The sequence below is a fragment of the Notolepis coatsorum genome (genome assembly GCF_963971535.1).
Source record: "Notolepis coatsorum genome assembly, chromosome: 8".
Classification (NCBI taxonomy): Eukaryota; Metazoa; Chordata; class Actinopteri; order Aulopiformes; family Paralepididae; genus Notolepis; species Notolepis coatsorum.
This window is the reverse complement of record NC_140172.1, coordinates 87,083,142-87,102,730: the sequence shown is the minus strand read 5'-3', so window position 1 is coordinate 87,102,730 and position 19,589 is coordinate 87,083,142. Positions and strand designations below refer to the sequence as shown.

At 42.9% G+C, this 19,589-nt stretch overlaps 1 protein-coding gene across 1 annotated transcript in view; it reads left to right on the top strand.

Annotated features, from left to right (window-relative positions):
- The window catches only part of ltn1 (listerin E3 ubiquitin protein ligase 1), a 206,501-nt gene that overhangs the window by 87,770 nt on the left and 99,142 nt on the right, over nt 1-19,589 (top strand). Inside the window, exons 15-18 of the mRNA XM_084320815.1 lie at nt 6,773-7,012; nt 10,667-10,820; nt 17,050-17,200; nt 18,944-19,160. Of these exons, the coding sequence (XP_084176941.1) occupies nt 6,773-7,012; nt 10,667-10,820; nt 17,050-17,200; nt 18,944-19,160 (762 nt within the window). The remainder of the gene's footprint in view (nt 1-6,772; nt 7,013-10,666; nt 10,821-17,049; nt 17,201-18,943; nt 19,161-19,589) is intronic.

Here is a 19,589-nt window from a genome sequence, read left to right as displayed (position 1 = left end):
ACATACACACACATACATACACACACATACACACACATACATACATACACACACACTATAAAGGGTGAATAGTGACTAATGGATGTGCATGTGTGTGTCCTTATACGTTACTTGTGTATGTCTAACCCCAACATGAATGTATTTAATAGGGCACACGTGCTCTCCCATAGGAGGCGACATAGCGCTGCACTGCAGGTAGTGACAGCGAGACGGAAACTTTCAGTGAGAATTCGAAGCAAATTACACAATGTAGCGCGTTGCCTCGCCCACAACATGTACTATGTTCGCGCTCGTATACTCGCACATGCTCCTGAGGCTTCCACTTATATATGTGACCAGGCACAGACTTTAGGCCTATTGAGCGATCTTCAATGTTCTACATCATATCAAAGTACAGATTCATACTAGGGATGTACCAATCCAATATTGATATCGGATATCGGCCCCGATATGACTAAAATAGCTGGATCGGGTATTGGAGACAAAAAAAACATATATATAAAATATTTTTTAATTTTTTTATAATTTTTTTGCATTCAATAAATTGTATTACAAAATATATATATATATACAGATGACATTTATATCTGTGTTAATTTGTTACATTTTGTTTCACTAAGTTAGGAAAGTAATGTTTTAAGTCAAGCCTGATGTTGCCTTGCACAAAATAATGATCCCAGTCTCTTCCACACAGTGAGGCATACAGTTTATTAATTGAACAATGGGTATCGGATCGGCACTCGGTATCGGCCGATACCCAAAGCCCAGATATCGGGACTGAAAAAGTTGGATCGGTGCATCCCTAGTTCATACCTTCAAAATAAGCCACCACTTGTACTTTTCAATCTATGTCTTATTAACCAAGATGATACGACAACCGCTTGTTTAGAGCGGCGGAGCTTCAACAGCTTGGAGCTGTTTCTCTTAACCCTCAAGAGTCTGAGCTCTAGAGCTCCGCCTCCCTAAGAAATTTCAATTTTTTTTTTTACATAATATGAAACTACAGGTTCATACCTTCAAAATAAGCCATCAATTGTAAAATTTTAGCCGATAGTTTTTAATCAATGTCCTATGAAACATTCTGGTAAAATCCTTACCAAGTCGTGACACAGGGGTTTGAAAGTATTTGAAGAGAACTACACTCCCTCCCAGAATGCAATGTGATGTCAATGTCACTAGACCAATTCACACCTGGAACAAAGGCCCAGTTTATAGTCTGTTGTTCCTTTGTTATGCCAATGACTGGGCCCAGGCAGGCCTAGTGACACACACTTTGATTTGATGCCATGTACACACACTAGGTAGATAGAGGTTTACATTCGATATATAATAGTATAGAAATATAATATATACGGCTGACCCCTATTAGTCGATTAATCGATCGAAAGTAGTCGACTGCCAACCTCTTAGTCGAATGCAAATTTTCTTCCACAATTATTATGATTCTATATATTTTTTTTAATCATTCTTTCCAAAAGAAAAGAGGCCTAGAAGTGTGGCTAACGCTAATGGCACGCATATACCAGGGGCTAACTGCCTAAGAAAACAGGCACAGTGGGACTGAAAGAGGATTTCACCCATCTAATGAACACACTAGACTAGACAAATATCAAGATGTATCCATCAGTGGACCAATTGCATGCTTTTGCAGAGGACAAGATGCCTTCCGTCGACTCCTTCAGACATTAAGCACCCCCACAGCCCAAATGGAATAATAATTATACTTTTTCTTTTTCTATATATATATATATATATTATATATATTTTTTCATCAGCTAATTTCGGCCAATCAAAGTTGACTATCCAAATCCTTAGTCGGGGACAGCCCTAATAATATATAATATAAGAGAGAGAGAGAGAGAGAGAGATATAGACTGAGAGAGAGACATTTATAATAATTATTATAATTATTATTATTAAATAGAATAATTTCCTATATGCTTGTGAACAGTGTTCATTAGGGATGGGTATCGTTAGGATTTTATCGATACTGCTACTCTTATTGATACTGCTTAACCCTTTGATCGCCGGGGTTAAATTCATAATTTACCATCCCTCGCCAGCCGTATTTAACATGGAGAAGTTCCCCTTCTTTGCAGGGCTATAACTTTTTAAATTGTATTGCTAAATTGACATTACCATGGCCCATTCAAAGTCCTATATCTATTGTTCAGGGTGTAGCAACGTTATACTTTTTCATTCATATTCATACTAAAATACGGTCTAAAGTATAAGTATGTTTTTATCGTTTTCTGCAGCTTTCTCCAGAACGTGATTTATAGCCCCAAATGCATTATATTGATGATTGTATACAGTTTGATAGCAATCGGCGCGAGATAAAAAAATTCAAATGGACGTACTTCTAGAAGTTACTACGTATGATCTGATGATGACCAGATGGGCGGGGGGTCGTTTATAATTCCGTGGGCAACGTTATATCATTCATCTAGTGTGGGTGATATGATCGTTGGAGCAGTTAGTATAGAAGACATTACAAAATAACGCTGAAACTCACCGTAGCTTCCTTGCGCCGTTGGGAAATGAGCGTGGAACAGAATTTTTTCTATTATGGGATATAGAAATACCCGATCCATTTCCAGGTTGTATAATATTATATACGTCCAAATCATGTTGTTTATCGAGTTATTGGCAACGGATCGATATCCATTGTGTCGAGCTCGAGTCCCGGGACCTATAGCGAGTGATCGGACCAAAGTGAAATGAGCACCAGCGTCCACTTCCCTGTTTATGCCCTGGGCGATCTGCCGATCGGCCACCAGATGGCGCTCTTGAACCGTTAGAGAGTTGACAGGGGCTCACCAGTACATATAATGTCTCCGGGGGAGAAATATGATTTCGATCACAGATTTTTGAAATATTGATATCAATGACGCTGTACAGCGTCATCGGCAGAATAAGCATGGCGGGGAATGACGCTGAAAAGCGTCAACGGCGATTAAAGGGTTACCGGTTTGGTACTTTATCGATACTCTTATCGGTTCTTTTTGATTATTTTGCAAGATTTTTTTTTTTTTTATTAAGAACAGAATCGACATTGCTTTATTATTCTTTTATATAACTATATTACTGCACATGGCTACTTTTTGATCAATTAATACAAGCAGTCGGATAAATTAACTATTTTGGGACTTTCTATTTTATTTAGAAAGTTCTTAAATCAGAATGTCCCACCCAATACTCAGCTGTTAAAAATCGTTCAATACTCCATTTTATTAGTAGAGATACTTTTAGAACAATAGCCTGATGCTGTATTTTCCATGAGTTGAGTGGATGTATGACCGGAGGGGGGCGGGGGTGTGTGTGTGTGTGAGCACACGCTTTGCGTAGTGGGCGTGTCAACAGTGTCAGCTGAACTCGCACCAAACAAGGCAGGGAAATAGTCAGACAGACATCCCAGAATTATTTCATAATACAAAGTTTCTGAATGGATATTTGTATTAAACCAAGTTGTATGCAGTGATGAACGGTCTTTTCCCGCGGAACACAAGTTACTTAACGTTACACGGGTCGCTCTATATAACGATAGCCTTTTCAAACGTTTCGTTTTCTCCGCTCTGCTTCAGCACGGACTCTCAAGTACCCGTATGCATGTGTGAGTGTGAGCGTTTTAGTGTGTAACTCAGCCCCGCTCCTGATCTGGCAGACGGAGAGAGACAGAGGCAGGAGGAGAGATATAGAAAACGGCCAACAAGATTCACAACGTTTAATTCCTCGGAAAAAAAAGGAGTGAAATGCGAATGAGAGGGTTGAAATCCGTACTCGCAAAGGTGCGCCCAAATATTTTTCTCCACTCGCACAGGCTATATATAGGGGCAATTTGCGATAACCTCGTCACACTGTACAGCCCTTGCTTTTTTTCTCTATCAGCTGTGAGAGAATTTCACAACGAGAATACACGACTGCAAAAAGTCGAGTCCTGTGGATATTATTGCAATAGATAATTCATACATACCGTAATTCCTCTAATAGTAACCCCGGCTTGTATTTGTTTCAACTGTAGCGGGAACCAGGCTTGTATTAGGAGGAGGACTGTATAAGAGGGAGGCCTATATTTAAAATTTTCAAACGGATCATAATGAATAATAAATTAACATTTTGTGTCAGTTTGAACCCAGTAAAATGTACTGGGTTCATTTATTGAAACCAAGTACTGTATGAAATAGTAAACAGTGCAATTACAGGTGGTCACTGGTCATTTCAACGTTTTCAAAGTGAAATCAAGTAACTAGCTCAGTATGCAGCTCAGTATATTAGTAACCCGGCTTGTATTAGGAGGCCGGCTTATAATTGCTTAGCTCAAGAGCGCACCCGGCCATTAATAGAGACCCGGCTTGTATTTGAGACCCGGTTACTATTAGAGGAATTACGGTATTATGAAAAGCCAATCTGTTGTTTAGAATTTGGATGGGGGGGGTAGCGAGTCTCTGATACCTCTCACCTCTGCGGGGTCTAACACCTTTTCACAGCGCACACGCCGCTCTTGTGTGCGTGTGTGCGCGCGTGCGTGCGTTTCTTGATGCGATGTAGTTCGCTGGCAAACAGAGATAATTACAATCATACCATTTCGCAAGAATTAAACATATTTACAAGTCGTAGTAAGTTTAGCAAATAAGGAGACATATATATAACATCTGAAAGCACTCGAAAATGTCATTTTTCTATGTTTACCGATTTCTGAAAAGAGGTACTTTTTGAGCATTTGGGAGAAATTATAAATCCTTTTGTTCTCCGCCGACGGGTTCAAACAGGACTTTCGACTCCCAAGGGTTTTAATTAATGATGCATGCTGGACTACTTTACCAACATTGCAACACGCCTAACCCCACCCCCACCTGACTCCTCCTCCACCTACCCCCTCCCCCTCCTAACCCCTCCCCCACCTACCTCTTAAGGTTCAAGCATGCACGTCGTGGCACTTTGCCCTCGTCTGCCGGCTCCCGGCTGCATTTTTTGCAATCATTTTTTTACAATCAATACATTGTTGGAAAGTTGAATTTGCCACCTTTTGATCGTCATCACACACAAGTATTTTTTCTTTATTGTGTAAGAAACTTCAGAATGCTACCTTTCAAAAGAGACCAGACTCATGCATGTATATGACTTTAGTAAATAAATGCTTTGCTTATTTCAAGCACTCACAGGGCTCTACGCTAACCTTTTTCTCAAGGAGCACATGTGCTCCTAAATGAAAAAATTTAGGAGCACACAAAGAAATTTAGGAGCACACACAAATATTTAGGAGCACAGTGAAAATATTTCAAGTAACAGAGTTTATTTATTTATTTATTTTAAATAAATGTATATTTGTACTGTGCGTGCATGTGCAAACGGGACACACATCTGTACAATAGCACATACCACCAAAGTCACTGGCCCACTGTGTGCGTGTGTGTATCTGCGTGTGCAAACGGGAATGGGACACAGATATTCGAACTATTAAGTGATTAATGCCTACTGTGGCAAAGTTGTAGCCAACAACTAGGCCTATAAAAAGGCAGTGACATTGAACTACTGCTACAAAAGTAACAGTCACTTAACTTTAGCTTTTGCCCCTTTTATGCATACAATGCCTATGTTTTGGCTAGTGTTGCTCTTCTAGAAAAATAATCCTTTCAGGGTTGCCTATTGAAATACTGTACACCTCCAGTACAGAAACATTGTTTGAGTTTGCGTGTCAGGTAGACCATTGATTGACAGTCGATTCTGCCAATTATGTCACACCGCCTGCACCCACCTCTGCTGTTGATAACGCTAGCCAAGTTAGCACACACACATACACACACGCACAGTGGGCCAGGGACTTTGGTATAGGGGTGTAACAATGCATCGCAATGCATCGATCCTAAGGGGAAAATTCAACTGCATCGATTTGAAAATGTTAGAATCGATTACCGCAATTTTAATGTGTACACAGTGTTATGTTATTCTCATGTCCGTTACAGTCAACACAACGACATATGCTACTGCATCAACGTTATGATTAACAAAGCAAGGCATTAGTTTAGTTGCATTAACGTTATATTACTATTGCTATCGATAAATCTAGGTGTTCTAAAATCTATTGCTATTGGTAAGACTAGAATAAGTTACATAAAACGTAATGTTACTGTCTCGGGAACGTCTCGCATAGCGCAATGGCGGACTTTCCGGAAGTAAAAAAGCTAATGAAAGCTTCCGATTGGTCATTTGCTTTCTTTCCCTTGAAACCAGTCACGTCACTCTACTGTGATTGGACCGTTAGCTTGAGTGCAATGTGGGACTTGTAGTTTTTGAACGATTAGCAGCGGAGAGAAAAAAGCACGACACAGGCTGTTATCTTCACTCGCACTCTGTGCGAGTAATTGATTTTTCCGGTTCGCACACACATATTATTAGGGGCAAATGCGAGTAAAATGGTCGCACTGTAGAGCCCTGACTCATTGTCTTTTCTGTTACTCAATAGGCAGCGCATTCTGAAATAAGTCTCCAAACTCCATTCATCCATGGTGCCAAGGGTTGTTGAATTGCTCTGTTCTCCGCTTGATATAATTAATCAAATGTCAAATCTAACCAATTTAGTTTGCTCATAATAGCCTGCTGCTGAAGAAACGTACAGGGACAAACAATTACGTGTCCATGATTGAATTAAAACACAAAATCATTTCGATTTATTTCTATTTCAAATTCAGATGATAAGAAGTGCTGTGTTCATCATATTCTGAATGCACATCATATAATAAAACATCCTCCATCTTGTTTCCATGTTTAACAGAACCTCTGATTGGGGAGGAGTTTGTGGGGAAGATTCTGGAGAAGCTCCACGCCACCCTGTCAGAGACCAAGGGCCTATCGGACGCCGGGAACACAGAGCCATTGGTGTCCTTCATCTGTGACGTGGCCTCCTCCTTCTTCTCCTCCATACAAGGCTGCCTCCTGCTGGCCTCCGCAGAGGAGCTGCTGTTCACCGTCTTCCAGCTCACTGCCCAGGACCAGACGCACACACACCTGACTGGTAAGAACACACCTGTAGGAACACACACCTGACTGGTAGGAACACACCTGTAGGAACACACACCTGACTGGTAGGAACACACACCTGACTGGTAGGAACACACCTGACTGGTAGGAACACACACCTGACTGGTAGGAACACACACCTGACTGGTAAGAACAGACACCTGACTGGTAGGAACACACACCTGACTGGTAGGAACACACACCTGACTGGTAGGAACACACCTGTAGGAACACACCTGACTGGTAGGAACACACACCTAACTGGTAGGAACACACCTGTAGGAAAACACACCTGACTGGTAGGAACACACCTGACTGGTAGGAATACACACCACACACACCTGACTGGTAGGAACACACCTGTAGGAACACACCTGACTGGTAGGAACACACCTGTAGGAACACACACCTGACTGGTAGGAACACACACCTGACTGGTAGGAACACACCTGACTGGTAGGAACACACACCTGACTGGTAGGAACACACCTGACTGGTAGGAACACACACCTAACTGGTAGGAACACACCTGTAGGAAAACACACCTGACTGGTAGGAACACACCTGACTGGTAGGAATACACACCACACACACCTGACTGGTAGGAACACACCTGTAGGAACACACCTGACTGGTAGGAACACACCTGTAGGAACACACACCTGACTGGTAGGAACACACCTGTAGGAACACACACCTGACTGGTAGGAACACACACCTGACTGGTAGGAACACACCTGACTGGTAGGAACACACACCTGACTGGTAGGAACACACACCTGACTGGTAAGAACAGACACCTGACTGGTAGGAACACACACCTGACTGGTAGGAACACACACCTGACTGGTAGGAACACACCTGTAGGAACACACCTGACTGGTAGGAACACACACCTAACTGGTAGGAACACACCTGTAGGAAAACACACCTGACTGGTAGGAACACACCTGACTGGTAGGAATACACACCACACACACCTGACTGGTAGGAACACACCTGTAGGAACACACCTGACTGGTAGGAACACACCTGTAGGAACACACACCTGACTGGTAGGAACACACACCTGACTGGTAGGAACACACCTGACTGGTAGGAACACACACCTGACTGGTAGGAACACACCTGACTGGTAGGAACACACACCTAACTGGTAGGAACACACCTGTAGGAAAACACACCTGACTGGTAGGAACACACCTGACTGGTAGGAATACACACCACACACACCTGACTGGTAGGAACACACCTGTAGGAACACACCTGACTGGTAGGAACACACCTGTAGGAACACACACCTGACTGGTAGGAACACACACCTGACTGGTAGGAACACACCTGACTGGTAGAAACACACCTGTAGGAACACACACCTGACTGGTAGGAACACACACCTGACTGGTAGGAACACACCTGACTGGTAGGAACACACACCTGACTGGTAGGAACACATCTGACTGGTAGGAACTAGGGATGCACGATAATTATCGGGCCGATATCAGCAATTATGACGTCATCCCGATAAACGCGATAACGTTATTGATAGCTCCGATAATATAAAATACATTTTTTGGTTAAAAGAAATCCGGTGTGGGTGGATTTGGATGAAGGGCGCTTGTTTTTATTATAGCCTCCTCCCGTTTTGCCAGTACTGTGGTAAAACTGATAGCGTGTGGTTTAGGAACAGGGAGTTTTTCACAAATCCAGCGCTCCCTTTCTTGGCTGTGACGTAGTCACGTTACATTCGGAGGCAGACAGTCGATCTGCCAATTACGTCCCACCTCTTGCACCCATCTCTTCTTCTTACCACCAATCAGAAGCTCTCGTTCGTTTATTTACCTCCGGATTGTCAGCCATTACTCTACTCTGAGCTCAGGCTAATAACGTTAGTTTCCCCGCCAGCCACATTGACAAGTACCAGCGCTTATACATTACTGGCAAATGTCTTGTTGCACTTGTGGCAATGAGCGTTGTCAGCATCGACTTTAGTAAAATAGACCCAGACTTTTGAACGTTTCGTTCTGTCCGCCAGGCCCATGATGAGAGCAGAGCTGTCTGTACTCTGCAGCACCCGTGTGTGTGTGTGTGTGTGAGTGAGTGTGTGTGTGTGGGAGGGGAAGAGAGGAGAGAGCACAGCACAGCCTGCTCCTCTCGCAGGCAGAGACAAACGGCCAACAAGATTAGTTTGCGACGTTTAAATTCCTCAAAAAAAAACTCCATAATTTCTCGAGTACCGATAGCAGTACCGATGACGTCGGAGCTTATCGATATCGGTGTCAAAAAATCAATATCGTGCATCCCTAGTAGGAACACACCTGACTGGTAGGAACACACCTGTAGGAACACACCTGACTGGTAGGAACACACACCTGACTGGTAGAAACACACCTGACTGGTAGGAACACACACCTGACTGGTAGGAACACACACCTGACTGGTAGGAACACACCTGTAGAAACACACCTGACTGGTAGGAATACACACCTGACTGGTAGGAACACACACCTGACTGGTAGGAACACACCTGTAGGAACACACACCTGACTGGTAGGAACACATCTGACTGGTAGGAACACATCTGACTGGTAGGAACACACCTGACTGGTAGGAACACACCTGTAGGAACACACACCTGACTGGTAGGAACACACACCTGACTGGTAGGAACACACCTGTAGGGACACACACCTGACTGGTAGGAACACATCTGACTGGTAGGAACACACACCTGACTGGTAGGAACACACCTGTAGGAACACACCTGTAGGAACACACCTGACTGGTAGGAACACACACCTGACTGGTAGGAACACACCTGACTGGTAGGAACACACCTGTAGGAACACACACCTGACTGGTAGGAACACACATGTAGGAACACACACCTGACTGGTAGGAACACACACCTGACTGGCAGGAACACACCTGTAGGAACACACACCTGACTGGTAGAAACACACCTGTAGGAACACACCTGACTGGTAGAAACACACCTGACTGGTAGGAACACACCTGTACGAACACACACCTGACAGGTAGGAACACACCTGTAGGAACACATCTGACTGGTAGGAACACACCTGTAGGAACACATCTGACTGGTAGGAACACACCTGTAGGAACACACACCTGACTGGTAGGAACACATCTGTAGGAACACACCTGTAGGAACACATCTGACTGGTAGGAACACACCTGTAGGAACACACCTGACTGGTAGAAACACACCTGACTGGTAGGAACACACCTGACTGGTAGAAACACATGTAAGACATTTAAATGCTTTATTTGAATCCGCAGAGCAAATCACTCTACATTTGCCTGATTCACTTTGCCACGATATTGATCAATTTTGATGTAATGTGAGGTATGGATGTGTAAGTGACTGTTCACTTCAATGTTAAAACGTAGCTATATACAGTAAATGCCACTTCAAGAACTGAAATAGTCAAAACAACAGTCAAAATACACAGTCGAAGTCAAAACAACAGTCAGAATACACCGTCAGAGTTAAAGCAACAGTCGGAATACACCATCAGAGTTAATACAACAGTCAGAATTATAAACTTGTGATTACCTGACTGTAGTTTTTGTGTTTTGAAATAGATAGAAGGATAACTAATTTGTGTCCATCTCACTCTGAAAGACTTCCTGTTAGGTAAGCTGAGAAAGTCGTGTGTGGCTGGTGTCCAGTCATTGGTCCATCACTCTGGGTCAAAGGTCAGAGAAGGTGGCTTCCTGCACAACGTAGCAGTCTGGGTGAAGAACCAGCTACTCACAGCCTGTCAGGACATCAAGAGGTAAAACACAGCTGCATTACTACATTATTACATCAATACATCACAACCTGTGACTAGATCACAAACTGTCTGACTACATCACAACCTGTCTCTGACTAGATCACAACATGTCTCTGACTAGATCACAAACTGTATTTGGAGTGATGGATCCAAACAGCAGTGAGTGTATTTGAAGCTAAACATGAACCCTGTTCCACCCGACGGGACCGGATCCGGTCCCAAAATGGCATCTGGTCGTAAATCAATATTTTTCAGAGTGATGCAAAAAAGTTACGATTTTAAAATCAAACGTTTTCAAGTATTAACATCACTAACATGTCACAAACGCATGTAGAATGTATATTATCATCAATACGTTAGTTTAGCAATAGGTTAAAAGTGCCATTAGATAGTTTTAAGTTTTCGATTTGCTGAAGTCTATTGCTAGACGGCGACCATTTTGGAAATTTTGAACCATGGGAATTGTAGTCTTTTTGCGGCCATTCTGAAGAGGGCATGCATAGCTGTTGATCAGCGTTGGAATTTCTCCGAACTACACTTCCTGGCAGATTCTGTGGGGGTTCAAAGTTCAGCGTTCTGAATTAATTATATCAATAACTGTTATTATTCAGCATAATAAGCCACAAAAGGTAACGTTTTTGACAAATATTGAAACGCAGTTAGTTTCTCCTCCCTATTGTTAGCATGTAGCAACAATTAGATCTGAAATTAGTTTCAAAATGGTTGCACTGTGGTGAAAATAAAAAGTACAGTAAATTACAGTAGATATCATTATCTGTTCTTATGCACGCCTGGTGATACTAAATCCAAATTGAACTCGGGCATTTGAAAGATAATATATGTATATATGTGTGAATTGGCTATAATAAGGTAATTTATAAGCCTCCTATTCTATATTCTATAATAATATTTCAAATTGCATTGGTCCGGATGGGAGAATTCAGTACTGTATCTACAGAACCTTCTGTTTAATCATCTTCCCTTTATTCATTTCCTTAGATTTTCTGTACACATGATCTCAAGAAGGTACTGAACGAGATCAGTTGCAGTTTTTTAAGTTTGGTCATTATTATCATGGTGTTATTCACTGTCAAAGATGCAAAGAAAAATCATAATTCATATTCTCCTTTGTTTCATCACAATTTAAGCAAGCCTAGTAATAGCCACAATATTTCTGACACTGTGAATACATCCCCTGAGGTCCATAGATGTACCTAGATACCAAGAATATGCAAATTGACCTTGTAGAAGTGGAGCAATATTCCATTTACCTAGGTATATATTTTAGGCGGATTTTCACCACAGGTGGAACAGGTTAACCTCTTAACACATTCGTGGCCAACCACGTATATATACGTGTTTGGGAGCCGACGCTTGAATGCCAACCATATACGCGTTAAGCTTGTTTTTGTTTTTATTCCATTCTAATATCCCGGATGTTGTCACAGAGCTGTATGTTGGCTGGAAAAGGCATATCGGGATTCCGAAAGTGCAGTACCGGCCAGATCCTGGTATTGGCGCTGTCTCGAGAATGCAGTTTCCCCTGTTGCAGACGGGGGGGTCACCTTTTTTTCACTCTGGGTTAGCTTTTCTGTTAGCCTGAAGCGAGGGCTTCAACCGATCGCCTGGAATACTTATTGTTTTTTTTAATTTTGTATTGATCTTTTTCCCCCTCCATTTCCCTCCGATTTTCTCCCATCCCAATGTTAGTCGTTATGCCAATTCCCAATCCCCTTCCTGGTCGCTGCGCACTTACCCCCCACAGTCAGATCATCTGGGAGAGTGGAGGCTATCACGTGCTTCCTCCGACACACGTCCAGCCAATCAACCGCTTCTTTTCACCTGACAGCGCGGATATTCTCCGAGAGGGCGTAGCGTGTGGAAGGATCACACTATCCCACTCAGGTCCCATCTGCGCTTAGCAGGCGCCCGACCGAACTGTAGGAGTCGCTGTTTACAACGACCCGGACCCACCCCGCCAGCTTCTCCCACCCTCTAATACTGCCAATTGTATTAGTGTGAACGGCCAGCCAAGCTGGTGACAACCCCGGAGCTGTGAGCTGGATTCGAACAGGCGAATCCAGCTCACAGCTCCGGGGTTGGTGACGAACGCAATCTCCGCTATGCCACCTAACCGCCCTTGGAATACTTATTGTGACGCTGAATTCAGTATGCAGTAAAGGAATATAGCATCAGCCAATGGACATATCGATCTACCAGATGGCGATCAAATAACTGGGAAATTCTTTTTTGAATCCAACCCGCCACAGGCCGATCAGCTTGATCGGGCCTTGTTCTCATAGCCATCCACCCGGTCAGCGTATGATGTTGCAATAACGAATGCTGTTATTGGTAATCAATAATCAGAAACGAAACAAATTATTTTTTCAGAAACTGGCGAAGCGAGACAAGCCCCTCTGTTGCCTCAATAGCCCCTCGAGCGTGGTGGCTCACATTACATTCACCCTGAGCCCCTGAGAATGTGCTTCATACGAGAAATATTCAAAGTTTCAATCTTCCACAGTTTTCTTTTCAAGTTTCCACATTAGTATACATTCACAGTGTTCGACTTACGTAATGATTTGCTCCATTTTGGTCTGAAATGCCGACGATAATCCTCACAAAGCGAATGTTGACGTTATCCCATCTAGCTGCTCCGAGTCATCAGGTGGACATAACCTGCCGGTGTTGCGGGAGCGACGTGTTGTGAGCTTGTAGGTCTGCTATTTTCGGCATACGTCACTGTCGTGCGACGGTGTAAATCAAAGGAAATGTGTTTGTTTTGGCAAATTCTTCTGCTCTGTGCGACAATGAATAAATGAATGATATGTGATTTAAAACCAAAACTAAGGCCTCAGTATGAGTTTAAGACGTGAACATGGTCATGTTTGTTGAAAAAAATCATTCCTGATCTTCTGAAAATCATGTGATCTGCCCCCGATCCCGATCACGTGATCGGATCGGGACATCCCTACTCACAATGTTACCTTTCAAAAGAGACCAGACTCATGCATGTGCTATAAGTATAAAGTATAATAAATCGCAAATTACTTTGGGTATTCAATCGTCAAAAAAAACAGCCCCATTTTTGCCCAATGCTTAAAGCAGTGCTTCTCAAACTTTTTCTGTCAGGCCCCCCTTTGGCGGACCAAAATATTTTGGGCCCCCCCCCCCTCGCCCCAACAAAATAGTCATGAAATGGGCCATGTTTAAATTTATTGAAATAACACCAATATCGTGACCTTTCAAATTGGCCCTATATTTTGTTTTCAGAGCTGTCATGGATGAAAAGCCAGCTTCACACAGATACTGTATGTGGTGCTGAATGATATCAACACCTTAACTGCTGCATCATGAGATACTTGGTGGGCCATGAGATGAGATACTTGGTACTCAGCACCACACTCTGAAACTAGCTCTCTAGGTGGTATCAGATGAGATTTCAAAGAGTTCTTCCAAGAGTTTGGATGGAGATGTGTCAGGAAGCTTTGTCTCAATGTTGTCTGTAAAGGTTTTTTTTATCCAGAGTAACTTGGTGATCCTTTTCTGTGTTTTATTAAATAATGATTTTCAGATTTTGAGAAATGGTATTTTCATGGAGAGCAGTGCAGCTGCAACAGATAGCACTTGAGTGATAATTTTCTGTAATAAATTTTTTTAAATTTAAAAATTTTTTTTTTATATAAATCTCAAGGCCCCCCCTGTCACGCCCCCCACTTTGAGAAACACTGGCTTAAAGGAACATGCCAACTTTTGGGGAAATTTGCTTATTTGCCATCTACCCAGGAGTTAGACAAGCAGATACATACCCTTTTCTTCTCTTTGCATGCATTTGGCTTAGGGAGCAGCCGCGCCATTAATCTATCTTAGCGTCATTCACTGGAAGTAGGTGTGCCAGTGTAGCCTAGTTTCCAACAGTCACAAAATACACTCAAAATATAACTCAAACGTTCCTTTTTTTTATCCACTTTTTCTCCTCATATTTTTCTGTATTTTTCTCCCATCCCAATTTAGTCGTTATGCCAATTCCCCCCTCCCCTTCCTGGTTGTTGCGCGCATGTGCCCCCACTGGTCGGTCTAGGGAGCCCTGAAGTCTATCGGATGCTTCCTCCGATACATAGGAGACAACCAGCAGCCTCTTTTCACCTGACAGCGAGGACTCTCACTGGGGAAGTGTAACGCGTGGGAGGATCACACTACCTTACCCAGTTCCTTCCCTCGCTGTGCAGGCGCCCTGACCGACCTGTAGGAGTCGCTGTTTACAACGACCAGAATACCACCCACTGACTTCCCACCCGCTGACACTGTCAATTGTGTCAGTATGACGACCGCCCAGGCCGGAGGGACCGCTGACAGCCGGATTCGATACCAGTGTATCTGCGGTGGTAGACAGACGCTTAGTCCGCTGCGCTACCCAACTCAAACGTTCCTGTAAACATGTTGTGACCTGTGTATTTACCACGTGGAGAACTATATATATTTCTTTTTACATTTTAATTTTCTAAGCAGATATATACAAGATATATCATTTTTTGCCGAACCACTGCTGCCTGGGCGCAGTGATTTCATCACCTCAAAAGTCCTGTTGCTAGGCTACACTGGCACACCTACTTCCAGTTAATGACACTAAGCTAGGCTAATGGCGTATGTATCTGCTTGTCTAACTCCAGGGTAGATGGCAAATAAGCTAATTTCCCAAAAAGTTGGCGTGTTCCTCGGGTTAACGTTCTTTTGGAAGTTGTTATTGCTTTGTTTACGTGTGTAATGTTTGTACATTTTTATGTTGAGTAATGTTTTGGAGCCTGGGAGGAATAGCTGCCGCTTGCGCTGGAACTCATGGAGATACAAATAAATTAAATAAAATTAAAGTTTTACAAAAGCTTATTTTAAATTTACAAGTCAAACCCTTCCTGAAGATATAAACCCAAAGTTAAAGGAACCAACATTATGACAAATGCACTTCCCGTCTTCTCCAGAGTCAGACATGAAAATAGATACCAATTTCCTCTCTGCAAAGGAATGGAAGCAGATACGGACCACTAGCCTAGCTTAAAACAACAGGAGAGTTGTTTTTGGTCTCTATCTGCTTCCATTAATTAGTGCTAAACTAGGCTAGCTTGCAGCCAGATAGCGTTCTACTGAACACAGAGGAAATTGGTATCTATCATCCTGCCTGACTCTGGAGTAGACGGTAAGCACATTTTCAATAATGTTGGTGTCTTCCTTTAACACATCCAGTGCCATTCACGAGAGGTCACTGTGGGCCGTGTGGGCCAGTGCTTTAATGAATGGGGATACATGCCGGTGTTTGCAGTGCTAAAACTATATTAAATATTATAGCTATGGATCTAATAATATAGTCGATTGTCATTGAGTTTCTTCCGGTCAAGATGCAAAAAACAGATAATTTTTTTATCCATACATTCCCGTTTTATACCTTGGTCAATATGAGTATAGTTTTAGAGTAATTCTGTGTAATCCCAGGAAACGCCGCTAAGCAGCGTTTATTGCATGTCACTAGAAACCGTGACATTCCTCGCTTGGATCAACAATCAATCTGAAATCAACGCTATATTATCGGTATTATGTTTCATCATGCATGCATGAAGGGGTGCGGGGGCTTCTATGCTTTGATCGTCACCAACGGCATACGTTGTGGAGTAACGTTACAATAACACTTTCGGATCACAACGAAGCATGCTCGGATCAACGCAAGATTGATACCATATAGCACTTACCTTGACTAGGATGTACTCCAATTATCTGATCGCCATTCCAAGTATTGATGTCGAGCGTGTTGCCAACATAATCCACCAAAGTACATGAATCAGCGGTGCTTGATTATCCTCAATCCATGCGTTATAAACGTTACTCCTGCCCGAGTAGGAAAACCCGGACCGGACTTTTTAGATCAATGTACAGGCTGAGCCAGAGAGATTCCAAGGATGTGCAATACCGGCCGCAAGGCGTTAGGCCGCGGTATTGGACGTTTGCGATCTCAGACCCATTCAGGACAGCCTGCACAGGCTGCCTCGATGGATTATGAATGGAAATAGCGAATAAAAGAAATAACGATCCAGAAACGTGTTAACACATGATTGGCACTCAACGGTCGGGCATCAGAAACGTGTAAATCAGTGAACGGCACTGGATGTGTTAAGATGGTGAAGTAAATCACAGATTGCTCCTTTATGTCCCTGAATGTAGCTCCTTGCTGTTTGTGTTTCAGTTTCCAGGCTCTGGTTCAAGCAGCACAGAGTCTGGTGGAGACGCTGAACTCAGCCTGCCGTCAAGACTCCTGCCTCTTCTTCCACTTCCTGTCCCTCCTGACGCCCAGCCAATCAGAATGGACTAAAATCAGACAGGCCCTGCCCCCTCAGGTGAGCCAATCAACCACATATCAATCCTTTAAAAGAATACAACTTATTGTAGTCAACAAGTGTAGGCCGGCCAGCCGAGAGCCTGTGTAGCATTTCTGAATTGTTTACACATAGACCGACATGGATATCTATAATGCAGCAAATGGATTATATCTGTAATTTTTGTCCAATGATCCCAAACTGCTGATGGTTCAGTTTAGAGAAACTGGTATTGATGTATCCCTCCTAGGTCTGGGTTCAAATAAAATTAAAATAAAGATACAAAGTCAGTACATTTTAAAGGTTTACTTTACATTACATTGCTATTGACCACTTGGCTGGTAGTTTTTATTTTTTTTAATCTAAAGCCAAAAAGTAAATTTTGTTCCCTGTTTTTCAGCATTTAGCTACAGGCATAGATAAATTATATGTAATGATAAACAGTGTCATAGTAACAGGCAGGTGTTATATTATTTCAAGATAATAAAGTAGCTATAATGAGTCAATAGATAAAAAGCAGTAATGGCATGTAGGTTACTCACCCTACTCACGTACAGTAGGCATCCACACTACACAGCATTTATAGACAATGACATACATAAACTTCATGGCACATCTTCTACTCTGGGTATTCAGTAGGTGGTGTCAAAGAGGCAACTACCCATGTGACCTAAGGATAGTAGTACCGCACTTGAAAAACATGTAAATGTTCAATTGCAAATTTGATCAATTGTTGTAATTCTTTCTGTTAAATTAGTCGTTAATCGTGATTCTTCGGAAACAAACACGTTTAGATTAGATTCACTTTATTGTCATTACACAGTACAAGACCAGTGCAACGGAATTGTGTGCGTCCAACCAGGATGTGACTATCAACAATCAGTTGCAATAAAACACATACAATAAATCTGTACAGTAAAGTGTAATGGTTAGCACAATGTACAATGGTGAGAAGACATTTTTTTTTATAAATAAAAAAAATATATATACACAAGCTATATACACAGATATACAGTGAGGTGCAGTGGGCTATGTAGTGTTTTGATTCAGTAGTCTGACAGCTGAGGGCAAGAAACTGTTTGTGGTCCTGTTGGTTCTGCCTGGAAGGCTGCGGTAGCGTGCCCCAGAGTGAGTACCCCGCAGGCGGGTGAACAGTCGATGGTTGGGGTGAGAAGTGTCTCTGATGATGTGCCATGCTCTCCGTGAGCACCGCTTCTCGTAGACTGATGAGATGGGGGGGAGTGGGGTCTTGGTGATGCGTTGGGCTATGTTCACTACCCTCTGCAGTGATTTCCGGTCCTTAACAGTGCAGTTGCCGTACCAGACTGAGATGCAGGTGGTGAGGATGCTCTCAATCGTACAGCGATAAAAGTTTGCTAGCACGGGAGGGGGTAGGTGGAGTTTGGCCAACTTCCTCAGGAAAAATAAGCACTTGTGGGCCTTCTTGACCAGGGTTGGTGGTCCAGGACAGGTCCTCAGAGATGTGGACTCCCAGGAATTTAAAACTACAGACCCGCTCAACCTCCTCTCCATTGATGTGGATGGGGCTGTGCGTGCCTGTTTTATTTCTCCTGAAGTCCACCACTATCTCCTTCGTTATTTTGGTGTTGAGGGCCATGTTGTTATTTTCACACCACTGAGCTAGGTACTGGACCTCTTCTCTGTACGCCGACTCGTCATTGTTGCTGACGAGTCCCACCACGGTGGTGTCATCTGCGAACTTGACAATGGTGTTTGTTTGAGCCATGCTCTTCCGTCCTTCAGTGGGTAAAGAGGCCTGTCCTGTCTGGCCGCCTGAGGCAGGTGAAGAGTGACTGTACCTCTCAGGATGTGTGGACCGTCAGAGTCACGGCCAGACTGCCGGCCCACCTGTGTGCCTCCGCCCTGTTGGGGAAGGTGATCGACGCTGCCGGGGTGCTGCCTAACCACGACCACCAGAGGGCAGACTCTCCCTCAAACCTGCCAGACCTCATATCCACAGGTGAGACCGGGTGAGAAGATCTTTGAACCTAAAGAATACTTTTGAGTCGTTTTTCTATTTCAAAGCAGAATTCTCTACAAACTGCCAACCTGTGATCGGATCACACAAGACGCATGTTTGAATGTTTAAATCCGCATATAATCCCTCTATATACCTACTTATACAACTGCACATAACCCATATAACTCTGTATGATAGCATGTACAATAATTCTCTATATACCGCATATATATATTCATATTTACCGTAATATATTTATCCACATTTGTCTGTATAAACCTGCATATAAACCTTCTTACATATCTGTAGATACTATATCTATATCTGTACATATCCCTTACCTACTCTGACTTACGCTGCTGGCCAGTATGAATTACTAAAATAGTGTCTTTATACCTGTATCACTGTACATATTAATACTACAACTTT